Source organism: Melanotaenia boesemani, chromosome 22 (assembly GCF_017639745.1).
Source record: "Melanotaenia boesemani isolate fMelBoe1 chromosome 22, fMelBoe1.pri, whole genome shotgun sequence".
NCBI classification, from domain to species: Eukaryota; Metazoa; Chordata; class Actinopteri; order Atheriniformes; family Melanotaeniidae; genus Melanotaenia; species Melanotaenia boesemani.
Genome location: NC_055703.1, coordinates 18,385,136 through 18,406,524, shown reverse-complemented (window position 1 = coordinate 18,406,524; position 21,389 = coordinate 18,385,136). Strand labels below are relative to the sequence as shown.

The window sequence follows — 21,389 nt, the reverse complement described above, 5'->3', positions numbered from 1 at the left end:
ATGACTCACATCAGCAGAGGAAAGATAAAAGCTGTCCCCCATGAGCCCATGAGCCATGAGGCCTAATTAAAACTGACTGATTGTTTTCCCCAGGCTTTTTGGCAGCTCTGGTCAGTATCAAGCACAGGGTCTTATCTACAAATGCAGGCTGACACCCAGCTATTGAACAGGCTGTTATTTTACTGCTTGCCAGTTGTGATGTTGCTTCCTTGAAAATGACGAGGACAGTTTGACATTTTAGGAAATTAATTTGTTTGCTTTTATGACAAATGTGGGATTAGAATATTGATACCATGCTGATGTTTGTAGAGTACATACATAACATCATCATTATACAACATGATCTCATCATGGTAGTGTGTACAAAAAGCTAGCTACTTTGCACACTTTTTGTGTCATTATACATATTTTTCTCTTTCGTGTCACATCTTTAACATCTATGCAATGCGACCCTCTTTAGTTTTGATATTTCAACATGACACATAGTTAAATGAAAAAACAATTCAGTTTGAATCCAAATTTAACATTCATTAGAACTGATTTGGCCAGACAAGAGGCAAGAAGCAAGAAATGACGCTGCAAGTTCCCAGTAACCGCAGAAGTGCACACTTAAGCAGGGCTTTATAAATGCACAAACATCAGATAACATGAGAGAGGCTGCATTAAAATATGAGACATAACAGAAGTTTGTTGTGAGGTAAGCGCACAGCCACACTGCAAGGTTACAGTTACAGTGCTTGCTTGCTGCTTGAGCACACCTTTGAAATACATGAAATCTTAACTCCAAGCCAAAAACAGCTGTTTTTCAATTAGTACAGAGAAGAATGTCACGTTTCAGTCTCTTCAAAAAAAGTTGCATTGCCCATTTTAAATAAAGCAAAGAAAGTAGGTCGTAGGCACATAAGTCATCAATAATGCAAGTATTGGCATTTGGTTTGTTTTGCAGCTATCAGTGAAGCACCACTGCACTTCCTGCAGCTGAAGAGGCAGCAGTGGTTTGCTAGAGGAAGGAGAGAGAGGAGAGATAACTTGTGACACTGACAAAGGAGATGATTGGGAGGATGTTAGCAGGATGATAGAGGAAGGAAAGCAAATTGTCATTTGCAGCTTGAAATATTGCTTAAGATCCTGTGGTGCTGAGAGTCTTAAACTACCATGAAGTTGACTATCCCCATTATCAGGAAGCAACTTCATGAGAAAATCAGAGAAGGGTATTTCCACAGACAGCGACGTGGTCATCAGTGGAAATGTTATGTGGGGCTCTGAGAGGGATGGGTCACTCAGTCGAGATCACAGTCAAGAAGAGGGAGGGGTTTTTTACTGAATCAGAATAACCTTTCCTACCTCTCCTAATTTAATCTTTCAGTTTCAGAAGACAAAAAAGGAGGTCTGAGGGTGGGTCCAATAAGAGGGAGGGTGACAGAAGAGAGGGGAGGAGGAGACATTAAAATAAAAAAGACAGTGGAAGAGAAGGGTGGACAGTTAGAAGAGGACTAGTGATGGATGGTCAAAGACCATTGTCAAAGATGGATTTAAGTTCCCTTCAATTCTTGGAGAGAGAAAGAGTCCTGGAGGTTCTTCAGAGAGACAAACAGCTGCGAACCATTGAAGAGGACAGAATCAGGTGAGTCGTTTTAGGCAACTTGATAAAAGCAGAAATGTTGTAATTATGGGATGAGGCAAAACAGGCATTTCTGATTATCACAGGAAGCAAACCAATATTGAAGACTAAAATACAATTACATGTTTTTAATCCTCTAAACTTGGCATCAGGAAGTATTGATTCAATCAATGAGCTTTGAGAGGCACACCTCAGACCAAGCATGACCAAGCAGTTTCAACATTCACACATGAATGACAGCCTATAGGCTATATCTCTGTAATACAGCAGATCAACCGACAAATTAACTAAGAAATAGAATCACAATTACTGGGATTAAAATTGGACTGAGGCAGATAAGTTTGCTTCTTATAGCGAGGATACGGTGACTCTGGCAGTTAAAGATCTCTATCACAGCGCATGTCTTTTAATCTCAGGAGGATGAAGTACGACCTGCAGGAGTTGCGGAGGAAAGGTGCGAAGAGTTTTGCCCGGCAGTACGGCGAGAGGACCTGCGCTCGCTGCCAGAGGCCGCTGGGAAAGTTCTGGAACTCGGGTGCGGTGTGCCGCGGCTGCAGCCACCGCATCTGCAGCAAGTGCCGCGTTGGAGCGGCGAACTGGAAGTGCACGGTGTGCCATGCGTACAGGTAGATTTGAAACCAGGAGCTGACGAAAATGTGTGATGAAATGACTGCATGCATGTAAAGAAACCGTCTGTGGGTTATAGTAACTAATTGCTGAACATCACTTAGTCACCCTTAGAGAGAAGTCAAAGAGATAATGAGACATTTATTCTGTAATGATCACAGTCATAATGGATCATAAATGTATTATACAGGGGCTTAAAATAATTCAGTAAATGATGCGCAGGTGTTGACATCTCAAGCCTCCTCTGTTCTGCATTTCTGAAGTGGCATCCTGCACAATTATGTGCTGAGATCCTTTCTAATTTAAAGTCAGAAGAAGGAATGAGAGATGAAAAAGTCTCCAAGATCAACCAAGAAAGGGACAAGAGTGCTGCTGAGCTCAAACTAAAACTTAAACAAACGTTCTTGGATAAAGAATAAAACAAGAACAACACTGCGAATCATCTTTTCACTCAGAGAAAAATAATGATATATAATAAGATTATAAGTATCTTTCAAAACAAAATATGTCAGATAATGTTAGATAACTAAAAATTAAAAAACTAATAATTGTAATGATTTCTACCTCCCGGTGCATTTCCTCTCCACAGGGAGGTGAAGATCAGGTCTGGTGACTGGTTTCTTGAGGAAAAAGCCAAGAAATTTCCTGCCACCACAGGTTTGTTTACATTCAGACTGCCACATACAAACATGATCCTCAATTATTGATAGCTCTAGTTCAGTCTAACAACACAGACCAATGCAACTTTAATGATTGTTTAAGCCTTTTGGCTTCAATTAAAGTTCAAGTCATTGTTTTGTTTTTTTACTATCTCTTCACCATGTAAAACGTCTTCAAAGAGACTAAGTGGAAATATTTAATCATTATATCAATGTTTTTACAGACAAATATGAGACGGTTGGGGAGAAATTTTTAAAGATCTACAATGCGATGAGGTATGATTAACCTCTATGCTCATTCAGCTTTGATTTATCAATTCATTTGATTTATTTTATTTTTTTACAACTCTTTGTGATTTTGTTCTTTTTTCCAGTTATATATCAGTTGTGCCACCAACTCCTCCACCCCACCTGAATAATCCATTTATGGGATCTGGGGTAAAGCACTGTTATATTTCAGCATTATTTTACCAACTAAAACTCTAAATGTATGAACTTAGTTTCATTTATGGTTCTTTTTATTTTTAGGATCTTAAAAACTCAATGCCTTTTACAAAGTCTATGGAGAATCTGGTGGCTTCCTTTACAAGCCACATTAAAAGTAAGTTCATGAACTGACGTCATCACATGATTGACTGGCTGATTTATCACTTAGGTAATCTTCATGAAAAAGTGCCACTTCAGCATTATAAGCATCACTTCCTCTGGATGTTATTACAACTAGCTCTGCCTCATTGAGGTTAACAGATACATTAAAATAACCACAAAGTAAATGTACCAATCAATGCGTAAAAACAAAACTTTGATATCACAAAATGTGCTCCATCAGCAGATAACACTGAGTAAAGACTTGCTCGTGTACCACAGATTATTAAGCGGTTGTGCACGTTTTCAGTTGGTTAACAAACAGTCTTAAAGCAAACATTTGTTCAGTTTTGCTTTTCCAGAGTTTTAAGTGTCCAGCTTTGTCTTTGCAGAGATTTCCACTTCTCAAAATGACGTGCGAGAAGACCTGCTGAGAGTCGAGAACCACCGAAAAGGATCGTATTGTCACTATAGCATCCAAAAGAGCCTGTCTGACACCAACATCAACAAATCTAGCATCGTAAGTTAGACTCAACAAAAGTAAAGACTTCATTGTGATCATCTGAGCAACATCAGTCAGATAAATGTGGAGTTAAGAGATGCTGTAAGACCAAATAACCTTTTTTGTTTTGCAGCTCTTTAAAGTCCCAAGTCTTCCCAACCTGTTCAAGAAAAATAAAGACAGTGACCACGAGAGCTATTCCACCGGAGCTGAAGAGGAAACCTCCTTCAGTTCTGAACACTCTGGAGGAAAGAGAGTGAGTCAAACCTGATGATAAGAGAAAAAAAATCCCCTACCAGCATCCTGCATCTTAAGTATCTGATATAGTAATTTAAGAATCATATAGCTCATAGAACCTCCTCTATTAGCTCCACATTACTTTAGTTCAATTAAAATCCCTCATATCTAATCTATCTTTCCTCCAAGACATGAAATAATAAGCCACATCCTGTATTTTGCTCACTTAGGGCAGCAACAGCAGCATCAGCACAGACTGCAGCCTCTCTGAGAGCATGTCAATGGCTGGGGAGCTGGAGCTTTCTGTGGTCTACAACTCCAACAGCTCCTGCCTGGAGATCAGAGTCAGAGCCTGCAGAAATCTCAGTTATGGAGACACCAGGAGGAAGAAGTGCCACCCGTAAGGATGACTTTAAATAACAGTACATTAAATATTGTGGTATTTCAAACCAAAAACATTATCTTGCATTTATGTCATTGTGTAGATATGTTAAACTCCACATGCTGCCAGATAAGAGCTGCAAGCTGAAGACCTCAGTGAAAAGAAACACCACGGATCCGGTTTATAATGAGCTTTTCAAGGTAAAAAAAAAAAAAAAAGAGGGAGTATCATATTGTGTCATGCTTAATTGTTCACTTTGAAATCAATTCCTCATGTGCTTTTTGACAGTATGACATTGAGCGCCATCTGCTGTTTGGAAAGAGACTGCAGGCCACTGTGTGGCATTCAGGGACCCTAAAAAAGAAAGTGTTTCTTGGTGAAGTGCTCATCCCACTAGATGGCTGGAAATGGGAGGACAAGGCCTTGCAGTGCTACAACTGGTACCCACTGTGTCCAAAGGTGAAAGGAAACTAGATGAAGCCAAATACATACAACTTAAAGAAGTAAAATTGTTTGATATACTAAAAAAGGGACATGCTATGCTTGTGTAGTTTGATTTTTATATTGTGTTTTGGCATTCATAAAATTTGTGCAAAGTTGAGAAATCTGCTTCAGATTGAATGCATCTGAACTGTATGAAATGCTTTGTTTATCTCTAAAAATCTTAATTTTCTGTGTGCATCAGGTTGAAAATCCAGATGAAGGCTCTGGGGAGCATGATGGAATAGCACTGCAGGCTAGAGTCAGCTTCAGCTCCATCAATCAGGGTGAGCCAAGCACACATCCAGTTTTAACAAACAAAATATAACAGTGAATTATATAGAGTACGTTTTGATGATGTAGTTATCATATGATTTAATGTGGTACAGCCAGCTTTTTTCAGAAAGATCAGTGAGCTGCACACATAAAATGAAAATTAACATTAAAATTCTGCAAGGCGCCAGTAGAACACCACATTTAACAGGGAACAAAACACCAAATGACCGCAGCCATCATCCTTCCGTTCTTTGATTTCAGCACTAGAGGTCAGAAGAGGATCTCTTTTAAACGCCTCTATAAGAGCCGCACATCTTTTCCCTCCCACTGAGTCACATGGCAGTCCAGTCATCAACTTACTGTCCTTACCAAAGATCGCCAACACCTTCCCATTTAAGCAAACACAGCTCAGAACACCTGCGTCAGAGTGTAAATACTCTCATTGTGACTGTGTGCGCCTGTTTGAGCCTGCAGGCCTGCGAGGTGTGTTGTGTGTTCTGGTGTGTGCGTTAAATGAATGCATTTAAGAGTTAAGTGTTTAACAGGCGTAAGGGTGTGGTTTTATAGCCATTTATGTGTGTGTCATGTTTAGGTGTCTGATTCTGGCTGCGGGCTGAGAACAAGACAGCACCCACCTCTGCAAGCAGAGAAGGCCTCTCATTGGCTGCTCCAGTATGCCTTCCTGAACTGGGATCTGTGGGACCAAGGCTTCTCCTGGGAAGGTCATGAATCTAGTCTAATAGCAGCAGAGAGGTTCCTCTGAATATTCTGTGGCAACACTTTACTTTAACCCCATTTATGAAGCAAATATACACACTTTATAAATAATTACAATTTTAAAACAAAATTATATTTACATCTCCTCATATTAACTATTTATTATATTATTTATAATACAACCAACATAAATGTTCATAAATCATATAAATATAAAATTTATTTATTCTACTTGTTAATATTTTTCTTAATAAAGGCCATAGTTCGTACATCAGATTAATTAATGGTACATGTTGCATTTGCTCAAGTCTCCTTCCCATTCAGACGGATTTACACCCAGCTCTCTCCTGCTAATAAAATCCATTTGTCTTATTTAAAGCAGGTTTAATAGTAAAAGACGTAACTAAAGAGACCATTAAGTCTTGCAGCTGAGTGCTCCATCACACTCAGCATTAAGTGATATGGATTATAGTTGGTTTTTCTGGTGCCACTGCTTATAAATTTGAATTAACTGAGAGGCTAATTAGAGAATTAGAGAACTAATTTTGCACATTGGCATAATGCCACTAGGCGAACCCATGAAATCCTGTATTTGTTGAATGGAAAACGCTAATTAACCTGAAATTAACACAAAATTAATAAAAATAATAGTAATGAGAGCATTCTAGAGTTATTGGCCATTAACCTGCTATAATTAAATACAACTTATCGTTCAACCTCCAACTCTTTTTTTCTCTTAATTTTCCATTAAAAATTACACAAGTTACACAGACCAAAACCCCTCAATAATAAGCCTGAATATAAATAGTGCATACATTCCAATCCTGTTTGTTTTTAGAATTTATCTACATCAACAAGTCACGGATTTGTGCAAATTTGTGCAAAGACATAAAATGAAGAGAGCGCTACCTCTTGCTCCACTATTTTTGACCAATCAGAGCAAACTGGCTTTTTGAGAATGGGACCTTTAAAGAAACAGAAGCTGAAATGAAGGAAACCAGTTTCCATAGCAGTGTACAGTATGAGGAAAAATCTGGTTTAGTTTTTTTGTTTTATTAAACAATAATGAATGATAAAGTTCCCTAGTGGACAAAGTAAAATTATAAGCCTGCAAAATGATCTGAATATGGGTTTTTAGTCGCAATCAACATCACTCATGAATATTTCATGAATGGAGTTGTGTAAAAGTACATAAACAGATGTCAGACACCGCTTCCTGCTTCTAATGTTAACAGTTAAAGTGAAGTGTTGCTTATTAAATTGAGCTGCTCTCTGAATTCAGAGCAGTTTTCCGATTCAGCCATCTTTTAGATGTGATGCTCTTCCGTCAGAGGAGGGAAACGCCCCTCCAAATAACATTAAGGGGGAGAGAAAAGTGGATATTTCTGACAAATAAAATCAGGGGCCACACCCGTCCGTCACGGGAAGCAGCTCTTTCTAAGCGAGACATGTGGGCCTGCCCAGCTCTTCAGCGTTTCCTCCTGGACAATGAAGCCTTTCTTGTCTCTAAGGAAGCAGCGTGTGAAAGACTTGCTCAATCTCTGGAGTCGCTGTGCCAACATGTCGCTGTGGAAGGAGGACTTATGTCACTGACCTGGAATTCTTTGTTCTCACAAGTCACCATGGCAACTGGGAACCCAACAAGTAGCATCACCGGTTCAACAGGTGTAGAACATGACAACACTCAGTTTTGTTTTTCGTTGCTTTCTATTTACAGTAAATGTGAAAGCTCTGCACTTTATTCTCTATGAGCGGTATTTATTTATTTTTACAGCTTTCAATGAATCTAATACTGTGTCTGTGTTTTTATGATCTGATCTATTTCTGTTCAGCTGCAAATACATCTGTGTTTTTAGTCATGTAAGCTCCTCAGGCTGTAGCAATGCATTGAGCCAGTTACTTTCTGAATGCTTGAAGTATTTGCAGTATGACACTCCTATACTGTATATGATCATTTTGAGCTATACATTTTCCACCATCTCACACACACATCCTTTTTTGGACATTATGGTGCTTTCTCCTAAATACAAATAAAGATTAATATAAGACTAGTGGCCAACTCTTTATTTATTTATTTATTGTCTCCAGAAATCATATTTATTACTGTAAGTCTTTATATTTTTCTCCTGCTCATCTATGCCTCCTCAGCATACTCACAATCTGAAGTTCATTGCAAGATAATGTTGGTGTGCTTAGTTGGTTGGTTGGTTTTGACTTTAGTTTTAAATGCATCAAAAACTTGATAACTTTATGTCACTGTGGGAAAGAAAATGACCAACAAACCATTTTATTGATTCATCTAAGCAATTAACAAAAACTACCAGCTATAATGATAAAGTTGTGACAGTATGTCATTTAACTTTACTGTGTAGTCCTAAGTTACATCATCAATGTTTTGAGCAGAGCAAGTGAAACCAAAAGAAAATAGCGAATGAATATAAACAAAGAAAAGTTGCTGCAAGTGTACCATGCACTGGCATGGAGAAAAAAAAAGTCTAATAGTCTAACTATTAAAATTGTACTGGAAACTCATGTATAAGACAGTATTTCAAGCTGAAATTTTGAAAATCATTTACCTTTGGACAAAAAGTGTAAACTCTTATTCATAAATTGAACAAAGTAAATACACACAGGTGTGAAATCAGATTGTTTTATTGCCAATATGTTGAACACCTCATTATAAAATCCTGTTCATATGCAAAGGCTAGCATAGCAGTGTTGCCATTACAGTGTCAGTAAATGCAACTTTACTCCATGGTGAGAGATTGGTGCTGCACCGTTTGGGTCAGTCCACTTTGAACAACTTGCAAATGCTGACTTCAACCCTCATTCTACCTAAAGATTTGAACATTTTTCTAACTATGCATCTTAGCGACTGACCACTTCAGAGAGAGAAGGCCACTTAGGGAGGGTGAAAGCACATAACATGCTCGTCTCTCAATCTACAGCGACATGACATAGAACAGACAGATTAAATACATTAAAATCTAAGTGTCAGTCAGCACATCTCTAAAGATAAACACTTTCCTTGGTGTGCTGTGAACTGCATGACAAAAATGCTAATCAGAAGTACCGAGATAGCTAGCACTCTTCTTAAATGATTTTAAGGGCATGCAGCTGGATGTCTCCTACAATAAAAAATAATAATTTACAATTAAACCTCTTTATTTGAGTGATCTAAAGGAAAAACATGTGGAACATAAGACTTATTTTTGTGGTCAATATATAAAACCTTTAAAACATTAAATGCTTTTATCATTAGTAGATAGCAAAAATATACAAACCAAGATGAAATACCCCTTTTATGTCCCATATACAGTATAAATATCTTACTAGGCATGATTGTTACCTATTTTAGAGCAATATTTAACATAAATGGAAGTGTTAAAAAATAATGGAAAATAAACATACATTTTCCTGCTTATACTGTCTTCCCCTTTCTGAGTGGTCGCATATAAACATCAAACTGCCCTTTTCTTCCTTCATGGCAAATGACATGAAAGAGAAGCGAACATGTCATAATATACTCATAAAATCTGGCTACTCCCTCTACTTTCATCATGCCTTCACTTTAAAACACTAGATGAATTTGGTTTGAACTGATCAAAAAAGAAACAATCAAACTCAAATGATTTAAAACACTAAGAAAAGAGGGGAGGAGAGACTGTTTTGGCACCAAGTTTTCTTCAAAGGTTTGCAAAGCCCTACACCCTGCCGGACAAACTCAGACCAGGAGTTCATCTCTGTGCTTCTGAAGCTGCACTAGGCTAGTCAGCCACCGAGGTGTGTTAGATATGTCTTTGGGTGAACGTGTTTGTATGTCTCAGCAGAGGACTGAGACATATTGACTATTCAGAAAGGGTATGGGGCTGTACGCCAAAGGCGTCTTATAAGGCCTCAAACTCGTCGATCCTCTGCTTGGTGTTGCCCTGCCGGATCTGTCGCAGGGTCTTGTATTTGTCTCGACCGGCCCGCATGTTCTCACAGTGAAGGATGTCATTCTGGGTGTTCTTGGATTCATCACGAGCCTGAGCCAGCTCTGAGGTCAGAGCCTGAGGGATGAAGAAAGAATAAGCAACGTGATCAGACGGCAAAGCAAACCATGTGCCACTGACACAGTTTGAACTAAAACAAGCTGCAATAATGTCATCATGACACTGAAACACCTACTGGGCTTTCCTGGCCTTTGTGTGAAACCACTACCTTGTTCTCTTGTGCAGTCTGTTGTACTCATTGTGTCACTTTCAGACACATTTTTCCATTTTATTGCGGGAATTTTCCAATGTTTTATTTTATTAATTAATTTATTTCTTTTTATTAAAAGTGGGCTTCACTCAAAATGACTTTAGACAACCAGAAAAACTAATCTAAGCTACAAAATGTGTAAAGTAGCACAATAGCCCTAAACAGTGCTCCTATATACATTCCTATACTGCATTCAATGGCAACTAGAAACTGAATCGTGGATCTTCATATAGGAAAAAATTACATTTAGCACATTTTAAAGTCATCTGTTACTAAAGTTAACTGAACTATAATATTTTTTCACATCAGTGTTAAGCCTATTCATTCTTAATGCAATGTAATATTTCACGATCACTGTGCTTATTTATCAGAACTTAAGTAATGTTTAAGAGCAACTTTTACAAGAACTTCCTGAGTTAAGCTGTGGTTTGAAAAAATACTTTTAAAGCTACTTTTCTACAAGATATTAAACCTCCACAGCAAAATGACTCTTTACCCTTCTGATTTCACAGATCCATGCAGTTGTTTTATTGTTAGGTGAAAACATTAAAATAATACTAAATTAAAGTTTGACTATAGATAAACATTTGAATTTAATCAAAAAGCAGGTTTAACTGATTACAGCTACTACAGCCATCGACGAACATGTAAAGTGAGCAGAGAGAAGGTATAAGGCCAGCTTTTAAATGTGTAACACAAACGTACATAACTTAACTTTGTTTTTTTTGGGCTGGTGTGGACTGAATAATAGGAGCAAGATACCGAGACCACCTATTACAGGATTGTGTGTTCATACACATTGCTAAGCATTAATTTAAAAGCATAACTACCACTCAGCCGGACATTTGGTTCAGATGTGCTGCGCAGCCTGTATTTGTTGTGTAACTTTTCTCTGGTCCAGCTCTGACTGTCCTCACCTTCAGCTGATTCTGGACACGCTCATTCTTCTCAGCCTCCGTCAGGCGATCCTCCTCATTGCGGTGGTCATTGATACCTTCCATCTGCAGGTCGGCGCTGTGCGTGCTGGTGTTCTCCTCGCTGTCGCTGTTGTCATCCAGGTGGTCATACATGGGGGGAGGTGGAGGTGGTGGAGGTGCCATCATCACCATGTGCAGCTCTTCCTTGGTCTTGATCAGATCATCCTGAGCCTCTTGGGCCTGGTGTCAACAGAAAATGTTGCTCAGTTTCCTTGTTTGTCTCTTATATTTAACCAGTTTGGCACGATTTGATTCATACAAACACTAGAAATCTTTTTGGAAACCAAACACACATTGTTTATCAAACAGCTTTGAGCAGTATAAAACTTGTAATAAGAGCTGAAACTAATCTAATTCTATTTCTGCTGAATTAATCTGCTTTTAAAAGCCATGTTTAACTGTACACATCTTACCTTAAGCTGCCATGTGTCAGCCTCCACCTCCTTTCGTTTCTTGGCCTCCTCCAGCAGAGATATCTTGGCTGTGTGCTCTGCCAGCTCTGCAGCCTAACACAAAACAACAGATTTCATGAGATTTTAAAACCAGAAAAAAGGCATCTTAGAAATGACAGATAAGATGCACAAAACAAATTATTCATTTTATAATCTATGATGTTTGTACGTGTAGTTAACATGGTTCAGTCTGCAGATGAGAGTGGCTGTTGTGCAGTATATTTACCTAAAGGTTGTGCTATAATTGTGAAATTATTTCTGGAACTAATACACAGTCAAATGAAATTTCATAATCATAACAGCTCTATTAACATCAGAGTGATGAGCAAACAATGTTTTGTTTTAAATTACAAATCACAGTTAATAAACTGCAGCTTCTCTGAATAAAACAGTTTTGCAGACTCTGATTGGCAGATGCCCGCTCCTCCTCCTGAGTAACCACCCCCCCCACAAATCTTGCCGCTGTGAGTTGTCAGACAGTGAAACCACTGCAGGTGTTGCAATACATTCCTGCAAACTGCCAGAACAATGTGAGCAGCTTTTCTTTCACCACACTGAACGACAGCAAGCTCAGTTTAAAACGCTGCACCTGCTCTTGCTGTTCAGTGTGTAAGTTGACTTCATCCCACAATGAATGAAGAAGTTGTGAAACTGTTATGTCAAAAGGCGTTCAACTGGAAAATTCACTCAGTAAATACAGAAGAGCCTGGGTTGCAGACATCAATAAGTTACTTGCTTTTAAACATTTAAAACAAGATGATGACACAGACTTTGCACGACACTGCATGGACATTTAATCCACTGCACAAATGTCTCAATGAGGTTTAAGTCAAAAGGGCATCACAGCAGGTGTCAGTCCCATAAAGCTGCTGATGTTTGACCATTAGCTGCTGAACAAGGAGTGGGAACCACAGCTCTACTTTGTGGGATGTTAAAGTGAAACACGGTCCTGTGGGTGGTCCACAGTCATGTGGCTCAGTGTGAGGGGTAAGTTGGTCTGAGGTAAAGGGGTTTGGTCCAGCTGGATGCTACAAAGTAGTTTAGTTTGAAGCCATCATTAAATACATGACCATGCATGCATATTTTCAAGGCTTTTATAAAATAACAAATCAGAACTTGCAGACAAGGTTTTAATATAAACTATCTTGCGAAAAACATGCCAACTTATGAGATATAGTTTATATCTTCTACTTTTATTAAGTATTATTTCATTAGTGGTCATGCCCCAAATTATAAAACAGTGTCAAAATTTTTACCAGCTGTTCCTGAGTCTTCTTCTGGTTCTCGGCCTGGCGGGCCAGCTCCTCTTTAGCCAGCAGGGCAGCTTGACGCTCAGCCTCCAGGCGAGCCGCCTCCTCCTCGGCTCGCCTCCTCTCCTGCTCCAGCATCATGGCTCTCTGGAGTTGGTCCTGCAAATCTAAAATACAGAAAAAACAAGAGATGCTCAAAGCAAATAAGGAAAAGATGGATTTTTCCAGCTATTTAAGAGATTCCACAGCTACAGTTCCCCTCTGATAAACCTTGTGGTTTTCTCCTGTTCTGATTAATTATTACATATTTCTATTACTTTTATCAAAGACAAAAACTAATCTATCTCCTTCCATCCTTTCAGTACCCTTTACCAGGAAACTGAGGTTTAAAATGTTACCTAACCAGTCAATTGGACTATTTTCAGGTGTGGGTTAAGTGTTTAAAGCAGCATGCAAAATGTGAGTCTGAGTCTAAACAGGCTTAACTAATATATTTACAGGCAATAGCCATCTATGTATTTGAATGGGAATAAATGATGATAAAGCAAAGTGGATGAGAACACATGAATCAAACAGGATCAGTGTGTCAGTTTTAACCCTGTAAAAACATGCTGAGTATATTTAACAAAGTGATGGAAATCAAGCAATGTCAACTATGTAAAACTGACATTAATATAACATAAAGGCACCAGTGGCTGAATGTATTAACAGTATGTATACATACAAGCCAAACAGCATATATAAATAAAGCATATTTTGCATTTCTCTACTATATAATTACTTCTGTTCAAATGCAAGTGTAAACATCCATTCCCAGCTAGAGGTGGGAGAGGCTTTTGTGCACATAATGTCACAGTGATTTAAGAGAGTCATGCTTACGTAGAGCTTTAGAAACAGTGAAAAGGACGTGTTTGTACATTTCTGTCTTAATGTGTAAATATAGATTCAGTTGCAATCCCTTGGGAAGTTTTATGTATTTGGCACCAGATGTTTATCTTCCTTTAGGTTGTCACCATCTCACCCTATCACGTCTCTGTGGACTGGTATTTGATTGTGGCAACAGAAATCTCTATCAATACTTTCAATATTAAAGAGGCTTTTGATTTAATTCGGCTATCATTCTATAATGGTACGACTGTATGTTGCTTTTCTTTTTATATTAAAACAAGACAGGCTAAAATTGCAGCAAAATTTCAATAGACTGAATAATATTCCTACTAAACAGTATCCCTAAAGGGACATAAACACTTGTTAATCACAGTAACAATTGAAAGTGCAGCTTGAAAACAGGAATTACATGTGTTGGTGGAAAAACACTCTCTTGTTACTCGTAAATTTGAAGGTGAATCAGCTAAAGAACTGAAAAACAAACACTATAAATTAGAAGTAAATTTATGAGCAGGAAACAAAAGAGAAAGCTTTGAAGTCACTGATGTGATTAGCCTGTTCCTGTTTATCAAATGTAACTAAATGAGAAATAAGCAAGCTGCTTCCTCAAGTGATTCTGGGTTTTTAAAGCACATGACTGTTGTGGTGGAATAAATTAACCTCTAAAAACCTATGCCTGTTTACAAGACTAAAAACAGGTGAAAAGTCCAGCCTCATGTGAGTTTGCTTTTTGTAGGAGACAAATATAATTACATAATCTTGTTTGCACTTCTATTCATTATTCAAATCATTTATAAAGTAAGGTTGTCAAAAGATTACCATTTTTGATTAATGACATCTTATAAATGAATTAATCATGATTAATCATCATTCGCCGCTACGCCTGAAATATGCCCGTTTTTACGCCGATGTATCAACAGAAAGAGCAAACCACTGCTTACAACTGACCTTCACTTGGGGTTTTCTTCACTTTTTTTATATTAGATGTCATAAAATCTAGACCTTAAAAAAAAAAAAATCTAATTTATGCTCCCCCTTTCCTGGCCAGTGCCCCTGCTGGCCCTCCCCATTAAAACGCCTTTAGACCTGCCCCTGCATACCTTCTGTCATACTTTTTTAGGGTCCGACCTTGATTTGTATCTCAGAACCTGTTCATAATTTCTCTCACCACATTTATGGCCTCTAAATGATCAAACTTGTGTCTCCAATATCGACACAGCATCAATGATTTAGAGAACATGTGCCCTCGCTTCTTTTTGCTGTTTCGATCTCACTAGACATCTGAACCTGACCTATACAGACGCGTGCATGGCTTATGACTAGTAGATTTTACAGCTGCATAGCAAACCTCATTATTACTGAAAAGGAATATGAAATAAAAACTGCCTGCTGTTATCAACATTTTTTATTCTTCATGTGACAGTAACATGATAGAGCTGATTGACTATGGTTGATAAATGTTGCTTACTACTGCTAGTTGGTCCAAAAACAATAATTTGAGGGTAAATATGTGGCCGGTATGAAGCATGAAAAGCTAGTTTACTCCTTCTCACCTGAACGATAACCAAACACCACAAGAGAGAAGATACTTATGACAAAAAAAAGCTGATCAGCTGATCACTTACACTTGGTGTCATGATTCACGGAACAACAGGAGAGGGAGAAAGAAAGGAAGAGGAGGAGGAGAGGAGGCAGTGCAGACACAAGAGTAGAGCAGCGACTACAGTAACGACATTTGTACAGAACTGCAAGAAAAGTTTTTTTTTTTTTTTTAAATCCAGGAAAGTGTAGAGGATGAGGGTACGTTATTTATTTTTAAAATTTTAAGGCAATTAATTACATAAATTAGTCACTGGCGTTAACGCGTTATTTTTGACAGCGTTAAAGATAAGTAACTGATATAAACAGAATAACCTGTTAGTCTAGTATTTGCAGTACTTGCCAGCATAACCACACATGCACTAATATTCCAATATTTCCTCATACAAACACTCAGCAACCTCAGGGTTACTCTTAGTGATTGATGAGCCCTCACACCTTTCTCTGCCTTCTTGGTCTTCTCTTCGAACTGGTAGAGCCTCATCATCAGATCCTGCTTCTCCTGCTCCATCTGCTCCTTCTCTTTCTCGATGGCTTCTCTCTTTTTCTTCTCATTGTCCAGCTGGGCTCTGCAGATAAGACAGCCGTGGTGAGCCCACACAATGAGCTGACATGGCTGATGCATAGTTACAGCTGCAAGCACACACATTTTGTTTCTCTTTGCTTCCAGGAAACTGTTCCATTTTTCAGAAAATAAAGCCACAGAAAAGCGTTTAAAGGGAAACGACTACAGAAAACTCACAATGACACATTATTTTGCACAATGTAAGCAGATGTGGAACATATCAGGACCTAATTCATTACAACTTGTGCTGCACTGGAGCTTCTATCTGCTTACTTTGAATATTGACAAATCACACCTCTTATTACTGCTTCTTTGCTGCTGATGTTTTTCTCACTTTCTACATTTTCTCACATTATTTTAACACTTCTGCTGCAGCAACAGCCTGATGAGGGTTTGTTTATGTTTTAACAAGGTATCTTGAGAGAATCACCACAAAGCTTCTTAGAACATTTTGGACACCAACCCAGCCTCTTACAGACTGCTGTGAGCTACTGTGTGTGAACCTGAACTCTCATCTCTCTTCAGGCCCTTAGTGATCTCATGGTTCTCCTTTTGTTATTACCAATGTTATGTCACTATGTTTGAACAGCTGTGTGGGACAGACTGTAGGCTGACAGCTGTTGCTGAGACCAGAGTTATATTCACTTTCAGTTCAGCTGTAGGAGGAAGTAGCCTGACTACACTTTGAAAAGAATGCCGCATTATTTTCAAATGAGTACCTTTGTTTACAAACTGAACAGCTTCACTGGAATATCTGTGCACAGTAGAGTATCTGCCAGATCAGCTGTTTGGGTCAAACTATATATGTGTTCTCCTGGCCTTAATCTGTTGAGAGCACTGCCTCAATTTATTGATACACTTAGAAAGCTGTTTATTTAAAAAAAAAAAATGCTAAAAAAAAATATCTACTTCCATCTTCAACAAATTTGTCTTATATTAGAATGTGTCCTATTCTGCTTGAAATCACTGCAAACTGATTATTTTAAAGGTTTAGACTTCCTGTCAGGCAAAATGAAGAAGAAACATTTCAATGTAAAATAAAGGTTATAATGAAGATAATGATGATAATGCTATATAATGACATGAAAGTAAAACCTCTCAGAAGGCTGCTTGTTTTCAAAGTGTGGTGCTTAAGCTTTCTGATTGTATTAAGTTGTTAACCTCTGTGGTGATGTGCACTAATAAAATCATTTACCGAACCAGGACTCACAGTTCCGCATTTCAATGTAACTTTAGATAAGAAACCCCAGGTTTCTGTTCAGACCACTCAAATGGGAGCACGAACTGCAAATATGATAATAAAAGACTAGAAGATGGATAATTTTTTTTTATTACTTTAATTTAATTTCTATTTGTAATCATCTGATTTTTAATATTTCTTTTGCACCTTGTTGCAATGCTTTTAGTGTTTTATGTAGAGCTGACTAATCTTGTATATGAAATGTGCTATTGGAATAAATTTGCCTTGCTTATTAGAAGAGATTTATGTTTCTGAGTGAAACTGACTTTTTTTTGGGAGAAAACATCTACAAGGAACTGCGTACCTCTCCATCTGTTTCTGTTGCTTCTCCTCTCTGGCCTGGGCTTTCATCTGCTGCACCTCGATTGTGTCTGGCTTGCGGCGACGCATGTACAGTTCATGGTTGCCCATGCACAGCTGCAGGATGCGTTTGTTGATCCGCAGTCTTGGTGCATAAAACACGAAGTCCTGTATTTTGGAGAGGAAACGAGCAACAGATAAAAATAAAAGTATAATGTGTTTGGAAACCATCAGCTGAAACCATCTCCACTGCAGAGAAACAGGATACTTCGACTTAAATGGAAGCAGAGAGCTTAAGTTAGCAGGTAAACCTAACCTGAGGCATCCTCCAAACCTGAATAGAGGTGCTCATCAGTTTTTAAAGAGTTAAAAAAGGAAGAAGAAGTCTACAACTGGGGAGACTGTAGAGGAAGGGAGTAAAGAAATATCAGCATGTTACAAAATTTAAATAATGTGTTACTTACTGGAGATTTTTTGTCAATTGGTTTGATGATGAACTTCTTATCGTTGAAGGAAATGTTTCTGATCTCGCTCCAAGGGAAGCCAATTTTTGGGGTCAATCTGAGGGTGAGACCACATAAACGTTATTACAGACACATGCATGAACATCAGAAAATGTTTGCAGAATTATGTCCAGACATTTGTTCTTTTTTTTCTCAGTTGTCTGTGTTTACCAATACATTTCAAAACAGGACATTCCTAGCTGGATATACGTTCTGGCAAATGAAAATATTTCAGAGCTGCTTGGACATACTGGGAAGGAGACGGGACATGATGAAGTAAACCAAGGTGTTTTGATCACAACATGCCATGCATGGATGGTGAGACTCGCTAACTATCCATAACGATGCATGTTTTTTCCTCACATCAGACAAAATATATTTGAACATGTCTAGTATTTACAAGCGAATGGAGAGCAAAGAGGCTGGCAGAAAAGAGTATGAAGGAGCAGCAAATGTTATTGGAAAGCCAACTCCCTTGCAGCAAATTCTCCAGAGGATTACCTGCCTTTTTTGTCTTCCCTTCTTTGGCATCACTGGGTCACTTCCCAGAGTTAGAACTATACTGGACACCAGTGGTTAGCACACCATTGTCCTCCCATGCATTCCCATTGGAAAATTTCCAAGCTACAGTATATGTGTGAAAAGCCCAACTGTAGTAATGCAAGTGTAGTAATGTAAATAGGCATAACTGGCACAGCTTATTTTATTTTGTCAGTGAGCTCATTTAATAAAAAATTTAATGAAAAGAAAATTGAAAAACCATGTTCATCCAAAAATCCTGAAGGCACTCTTATAAGACAGATCAATTTAAAACTTAACACGATGACTGAGTCTGTGAGCATGATCAAAAATACCATTCTGTATAGGAAATGCTTTGCTTTCACTTCATGGGGTAATAAAATGTTTAAGGTGACTGGTGGAAAATGAAAAGAAAAAAGTCACACCCCAGTTCTTATCATATTTACACAGGTTCCCTGTCTCCTGTAGAAGAGATTCCAAAGTTTTATTATTATTTTACAAGACTAAATCTCTACTGTCAGATAACAGTCTCATTTCATAAATATACACAAAGCTGCTGCCTAAAGACATCAACTGAAAAGAGCAGAGAAACTCAAGTATTTTAATCTCTCTTTCTGGTTCTGTGCTATATATGAAACATATTACTGGAGGGTTTTATTTACTTCACTGTATTGCAAAACACAGATTTAAGGTTTATGTATGAATGACATACATGCAAAATGATTTAATTTCCACTCAATGTTTTCAAAAAGAAAATAAAAAGGTAAAACATGTTTCAATTTCTCAAATTGGAGGGTTTTTTTGCTCTTTGGAGGATATTTTAATTTCATATGTTTGGGTTCTGGACATTTAATTGAACAAAAACTGCAAAATAAAGACAATATTGTGGATATAGATGGATTTGCGAATGGCATTTTCACACCACAGATTAATCAAAATTGAAAAATATTTTCATTTGGTTAACTAACCAAACTATTCCAACCATTTTGATCGCACCCTATTGATCTACTGCTACAAACTGTAGCTTCAGACTAATCCTCCCTGAACATGGATGAGGGATGAAATTTGGGGTGTGGCAGCTCACCGCTCTGTTGTGCCAGACAAACTGAACCACTGCCAATCTCATTTAACACAATACAAAGCAGCGCTGTAAACATAGACATGCTGATAGTGTTGCAATCTGGATCAGCAACCATCCACCTCGCATTGAAACTCACTGCCATGAAACTATACTCCCTAAACTGGAATTCATGGCTGACCCTGACACATGCTTGTGGAATTGAGAAAACAATGCTGGCGTATCTTAAATATTTCTATCAAAGTTTTGTGGTTCATTGAGGTGTGCTTTATCAATGAAACTGCCATTTTTAAAAAGTAAAAAAAAAAATAACAATAATAATATTTTTTTTTAAAAAAGGAAGAACAGATGCCAGAAATTATAGTGTTGATGCATTTTTGGAATAATGCAGAAATGCATCAGATTTTTTTAATGTCAGTTGACTACTGGGTTGTTCCATAAAAATTAAAAGTAAGTAAAGAAAATATGTAATAAATTTTTTGTTTTGTTTAACTAAGGTTCAAGGTACAAGGTTAGCTTGTTTATCCCCAATGGGGCAATTGGTTTTGCAGCCAGCAGCAAATAACAACTAGGCGACAACACAACAATAAACACTCAATACTAACAGAATAAATAAATTAAATTAAAAGTCACCCAACCTTTTTTAAAAAGCCCAATGGCTACACATAGAAAAGAGTTTTTTAATCTGTTTGTGCCTGTGGCATCACAAATCTGCGGCCTGAGGGAAGCAACATAAAGTAGCCATGGAGGGGATGGCTCTGGTCTGCCAGAACACAATTAGCCTTTTAAGTGTCCTGGTCTTCAAAATGTCCACCAGGTTGTCCAAAAGGGATCCCACAACCTTGCTGCAAAGCTTAACAATACCCTGGAGTCAATTTTTGTTTGTTTGGCTCAGAAGTCTGTACCAGCTCACAAAAGAAAAGGTAAGCAGAGATTAGCAATCCATTAAAGAAAAAAAGATGTTTACAGTCATATAAAAAGAGAACATTTAAAATGTGGCTTATGAGATCTAATTGACTAATCTATAAACCAGTGCTTAAAAAAATATGAGTTAACCATATTTAAAAACTGTTGCAGCCGGTCAGGAAATGATCAGAAATAGGTTAGTATTAAATTCCTTTTAACTACAAAGATTTTAGATTCTTCTTTTTTAAAATGAATCTGTTGTCTGATTGTCTGTGGTGTGGTTGTGTGTTTCCTAAGCTTTAGCTGCATTGCTGCATTATGGACCAGCTGCCCTCTTTGGAGACAGTGTTATAGGTTAGGCTCACATTCTTAAGTGCTGCACAGCTTGAAAAACCAGTCAGCGTAGCCATGGTTACAGCAGAGGGCACCGTGGAGGAGAGGCATTTCTTTAGAGTCACATAAAGAAGCAGATTCGTACAAGGACTTGGTGTGTCTGAATGAGTTTCTCAGCCTTATGGAAGTTTCATACCCTGTTAAGTTACAGTAAAGCCAAATTAAAGACTAGATAAACTTGAATACAATGACACTAACAGTAATTAAAGCATTTAGACTTAAGACAAAGAATCAGCCAGTAAACGTTAAATTAGAGGTCTCATGAGGCAGCTCACTGGCTTAACTTTGTCAATGTGTTGTGCTCATTTCTTCCACAGACAGACTGTAGGCCCCACTGCTTGGCATGAAAGCTGACACAGTGCAGCCAGTTCAATACGGGAAGAGCTTT

The 21,389-nt window shown here is 38.0% G+C and overlaps 2 protein-coding genes across 4 annotated transcripts in view; one reads left to right on the top strand and one right to left on the bottom strand.

Moving 5' to 3' along the window:
- Positions 1-1,193: 1,193 nt before the first annotated feature.
- sytl3 (synaptotagmin-like 3) lies at positions 1,194-8,127 on the top strand. The gene is made up of 13 exons (XM_041976821.1): positions 1,194-1,624; positions 2,038-2,247; positions 2,838-2,905; positions 3,132-3,183; positions 3,282-3,345; positions 3,436-3,508; positions 3,885-4,012; positions 4,128-4,250; positions 4,462-4,631; positions 4,717-4,813; positions 4,902-5,072; positions 5,299-5,380; positions 5,962-8,127. Exons 1-13 carry the CDS (start codon positions 1,500-1,502, stop codon positions 5,967-5,969), a joined length of 1,371 nt encoding a protein of 456 aa, XP_041832755.1. The 5' UTR covers positions 1,194-1,499; the 3' UTR covers positions 5,970-8,127.
- Positions 8,128-8,722: 595 nt separating this feature from the next.
- The window catches only part of ezrb (ezrin b), a 31,164-nt gene continuing 18,497 nt past the window's right edge, over positions 8,723-21,389 (bottom strand). For all 3 annotated transcript variants that reach the window (XM_041975816.1, XM_041975815.1, XM_041975817.1), the window contains 7 exons: positions 18,067-18,163; positions 17,607-17,770; positions 15,936-16,066; positions 13,017-13,177; positions 11,722-11,814; positions 11,249-11,488; positions 8,723-10,138 (listed from right to left, as the gene is read on the bottom strand). In XM_041975816.1, the coding sequence (XP_041831750.1) occupies positions 9,974-10,138; positions 11,249-11,488; positions 11,722-11,814; positions 13,017-13,177; positions 15,936-16,066; positions 17,607-17,770; positions 18,067-18,163 (1,051 nt within the window). In that variant the 3' untranslated portion in view covers positions 8,723-9,973. The remainder of the gene's footprint in view (positions 10,139-11,248; positions 11,489-11,721; positions 11,815-13,016; positions 13,178-15,935; positions 16,067-17,606; positions 17,771-18,066; positions 18,164-21,389) is intronic.